Source organism: Procambarus clarkii, chromosome 91, assembly GCF_040958095.1.
Source record: "Procambarus clarkii isolate CNS0578487 chromosome 91, FALCON_Pclarkii_2.0, whole genome shotgun sequence".
Lineage (NCBI taxonomy): Eukaryota > Metazoa > Arthropoda > Malacostraca > Decapoda > Cambaridae > Procambarus > Procambarus clarkii.
In genome coordinates, this window is record NC_091240.1 from 15522183 (window position 1) to 15526696 (window position 4514).

Here is a 4514-nt window from a genome sequence, read left to right on the forward strand (position 1 = left end):
CTGTAACCACACCTGGGTGTATGGGGGCTACTGTACCCACACCCAGGTGTCTGGGAGCTACTGTACCCACACCCGAGTTTCTGAGGGCTACGGTACCCACACCCAGGTGTCTGGGGCTACTGTACCCACACCCAGGTGTCGGGGCTACTGTTCCCACACCTGGATGTCTGGGGGCTACTGTACCCACACCCGGGTGTCTGGGGGCTACTGTACCCACACCTGGGTGTCTGGGGCTATTTTACCCACACCTGAGTGTCTGGGGCTATTGTACCCACACCCGTGTATCTGGGGGCTACTGTACCCACACCCAGGTGTCGGGGCTACTGTTCCCACACCCTGGTGTCTGGGGGCTACTGTACCCACACCCGGGTGTCTGGGGGCTACTGTACCCACACCCGGGTGTCTGGGAGCTACTGTACCCACACCCAGGTGTCTGGGGGCTACTGTACCCACACCTGGGTGTCTGGATTCTACTGTACCCACACCCGGATGTCTGGGGGCTACGGTACCCACACCCGGATGTCTGGGTTCTACTGTACCCACACCCGGATGTCTGGGGGCTACTGCACCCACACCCGGATGTCTGGGGGCTACTGTACCCACACCCGGGTGTCTGGGAGCTACTGTACCCACACCCAGGTGTCTGGGGGCTACTGTACCCACACCCGGGTGTCTGGGTTCTACTGTACCCACACCCGGATGTCTGGGGGCTACTGCACCCACACCCGGATGTCTGGGGGCTACTGTACCCACACCCGGGTGTCTGGGAGCTACTGTACCCACACCCAGGTGTCTGGGGGCTACTGTACCCACATCCGGGTGTCTGGGGGCTACTGTACCCACACCCGGGTGTCTGGGGGCTACTGTACCCACACCCGGGTGTCTGGGGGGCTACTGTACCCACACCCGGGTGTCTGGGGGGCTACTGTACCCACACCCGGGTGTCTGGGGGGCTACTGTACCCACACCCAGGTGTCTGGGGGCTACTGTACCCACACCCAGGTGTCTGGGGGCTACTGTACCCACACCCAGGTGTCTGGGGGCTACTGTACCCACACCCGGGTGTCTGGGGGCTACTATACCCACACCCAGGTGTCTGGGGGCTACTGTACCCACACCCAGGTGTCTGGGGGCTACTGTACCCACACCCGGGTGTCTGGGGGCTACTGTACCCACACCCGGGTGTCTGGTGGGTGATGGTGGTGTGTGGGTGTTGGAGGTGGATATGATATTGAGATGAAGTACTACCATGCACACCTGAAAAACACACCTGAGGGCACACCTAAGGGACACACCTGAGGGATACTCCTGAGGGACACACCTGAGGGACTCATCTGAGGGACACACCTGAGAGACACACCTGAAGAACACCCTTGAGGGATACACGTGATGGACACACCTGAAAGACACACCTGAGTCTAACAGTCACAGCTATGTGACTGTTAACGTTGGAATACGGCTGCCATTGTCAAGAACACTCACTCCAATTCCACTGAAAGAAGTCAAGCAGATGGAAATGGAATTAAAACTACTGCAAGATGTCAACAATCACTGAGCTTCCCAACTCGTAAACAAAACATAAAACTGATATAACAAGGAAATCAACTCTGCAACTCACTGGGTTATTGATTAACTTAAATGGTTAAGGAATTTTAGACAAAATAACATGTTAAAATAATACCACATAGGTAATGTTCACTGGTAATTCTATACATATATATTTACTGCACTGAGAGCTTGGCAAACTCCCTGATTAATTCACACCAAACAGTTGTATTATATACACGTGTAATGGACAATTATAATTGGCCTAGAAAATAAAAGCTAGACTTAATTGACAGCGGCACTGTCCTGCAACCTTGGGGTGCCACCAGTCACTGAGGGCAGGGCATGGGGTGCCACCAGTCACTGAGGGCAGGGCATGGGGTGCCACCAGTCACTGAGGGCAGGGCATGAGGTGCCACCAGTCACTGAGGGCAGGGCATGAGGTGCCACCAGTCACTGAGGGCAGGGCATGGGGTGCCACCAGTCACTGAGGGCAGGGCATGAGGTGCCACCAGTCACTGAGGGCAGGGCATGGGGTGCCACCAGTCACTGAGGGCAGGGCATGGGGTGCCACCAGTCACTGAGGGCAGGGCATGAGGTGCCACCAGTCACTGAGGGCAGGGCATGAGGTGCCACCAGTCACTGAGGGCAGGGCATGAGGTGCCACCAGTCACTGAGGGCAGGGCATGGGGTGCCACCAGTCACTGAGGGCAGGGCATGGGGTGCCACCAGTCACTGAGGGCAGGGCATGAGGTGCCACCAGTCACTGAGGGCAGGGCATGGGGTGCCACCAGTCACTGAGGGCAGGGCATGAGGTGCCACCAGTCACTGAGGGCAGGGTATGAGGTGCCACCAGTCACTGAGGGCAGGGCATGAGGTGCCACCAGTCACTGAGGGCAGGGCATGAGGTGCCACCAGTCACTGAGGGCAGGGCATGGGGTGCCACCAGTCACTGAGGGCAGGGCATGGGGTGCCACCAGTCACTGAGGGCAGGGCATGAGGTGCCACCAGTCACTGAGGGCAGGGCATGAGGTGCCACCAGTAACTGAGGGCAGGGCATGGGGTGCCACCAGTCACTGAGGGCAGGGCATGAGGTGCCACCAGTCACTGAGGGCAGGGCATGGGGTGCCACCAGTCACTGAGGGCAGGGCATGGGGTGCCACCAGTCACTGAGGGCAGGGCATGAGGTGCCACCAGTCACTGAGGGCAGGGCATGGGGTGCCACCAGTCACTGAGGGCAGAGCATGAGGTGCCACCAGTCACTGAGGGCAGGTCAACCCTTCATGCGGTTCAACACAACAATATCTAAAGTTTTCACAGTTGGCCAACAATACCATTTAATATAATGATCAATACATTACTGGTCTATCAAAGAATCTGGTAAAAAAATTTCACATGAATAAATTCCAAATTACATTGTATAATAAATACTATATGAGAGAATGTATGCCTGCCTGCCAGCCTGCCTGCCTTCCTTCCTGCCAGCCTGCCTGCCTTCCTTCCTGCCAGCCTGCCTGCCTTCCTTCCTGTCTGTCTGCTTGTCTGTCTCTCTGCCTGGCTGTATGTCTGTCCAAAGCTGAAGGCCAGACGCTATAGACTAGCCTTACCCAAATTTGCAAGGGAAATGATGTTGGGGTTGGAACATAGGCTTGTTGGAGTAGACCTATGTTAACGTTAAATGATTTAAGAAATATTATTAATTATATCAACCTATCCTCCTCTTTAGAGAGTACTTTTGATAACAATGTGCACTATATTACAAACATCGACGTACTAAGCAATTAGATAGTAGAACATTGGACTATACTATGTATTGTCCGAAAAAATTAAACTTCAAAAACACGAGTCTTCCTCCTAGCAATATATACACATCAAGGCCCTCGACCTTTCCGGTGGCAGGTGTGACGGTGGCAGGTGTGACGGTGGCAGGTGTGACGGTGGCAGGTGTGACGGTGGCAGGTGTGACGGTGGCAGGTGTGACGGTGGCAGGTGTGACGGTGGCAGGTGTGACAGTGGCAGGTGTGACGGTGGCAGGTGTGACGGTGGCAGGTGTGACGGTGGCAGCTGTGACGGTGGCAGCTGTGACGGTGGCAGGTGTGACGGTGGCAGGTGTGACGGTGGCAGGTGTGACGGTGGCAGGTGTGACGGTGGCAGGTGTGACGGTGGCAGGTGTGACGGTGGCAGGTGTGACGGTGGCAGGTGTGACGGTGGCAGGTGTGACGGTGGCAGGTGTGACGGTGGCAGCTGTGACGGTGGCAGCTGTGACGGTGGCAGGTGTGACGGTGGCAGCTGTGACGGTGGCAGGTGTGACGGTGGCAGCTGTGGCGGTGGCAGGTGTGGCGGTGGCAGGTGTGACGGTGGCAGGTGTGACGGTGGCAGGTGTGGCGGTGGCAGGTGTGACGGTGGCAGGTGTGACGGTGGCAGCTGTGACGGTGGCAGGTGTGACGGTGGCAGCTGTGACGGTGGCAGGTGTGACGGTGGCAGGTGTGACGGTGGCAGGTGTGGCGGTGGCAGGTGTGACGGTGGCAGGTGTGACGGTGGCAGGTGTGACGGTGGCAGCTGTGACGGTGGCAGGTGTGACGGTGGCAGGTGTGACGGTGGCAGGTGTGGCGGTGGCAGCCACCACATGAACCATCATGGCCTCCTCACTCGTCACAGACGTGTCTGTCGCCCCACACGTGTGAAGGACTATGCATAACTCTTCCCACCTCACTCATCAACATATAGATTCTCTGTATTTAATAATACGAGCAAGTAACATCGTTAGGAATACTATCAGCATGCTGCCACTTAAACGTATATCATTGCATGATCAATAATTGCAATTAATACAACCTCAGGGTGCAAACGTGAACATGGAGGGTTAATTTAGGTAATATTGAATAGTTTTGACCTCGTGTAATCACTGGGTTTTTAAAATCTTCTGAATACACCTACTGGACACACCTGAGGGATACACCTGATAGATA

At 56.0% G+C, this 4514-nt stretch overlaps 1 protein-coding gene across 1 annotated transcript; it reads right to left on the bottom strand.

Annotated features, from left to right (window-relative positions):
* Positions 1–2894: 2894 nt before the first annotated feature.
* Positions 2895–4180, bottom strand: LOC138359585 (uncharacterized protein C11orf24 homolog). Its single transcript, XM_069318933.1, has 2 exons — positions 3414–4180; positions 2895–2922 (listed from the first exon to the last, which is right to left on the bottom strand). Exons 1-2 carry the CDS (start codon positions 4178–4180, stop codon positions 2895–2897), a joined length of 795 nt encoding a protein of 264 aa, XP_069175034.1.
* Between the last annotated feature and the right edge of the window lie 334 nt (positions 4181–4514).

Coding starts and splice junctions, on each gene's coding strand:
- LOC138359585 (XM_069318933.1), bottom strand. CDS start 4,180: ATGGTTCATGTGGTGGCTGCCACCGCCACACCTGCCACCGTCACACCT. Junction 2,923..3,413: donor AAGGTCGAGGGCCTTGATGT/GTATATATTGCT, acceptor TTTTTTTACCAG/ATTCTTTGATAGACCAGTAA.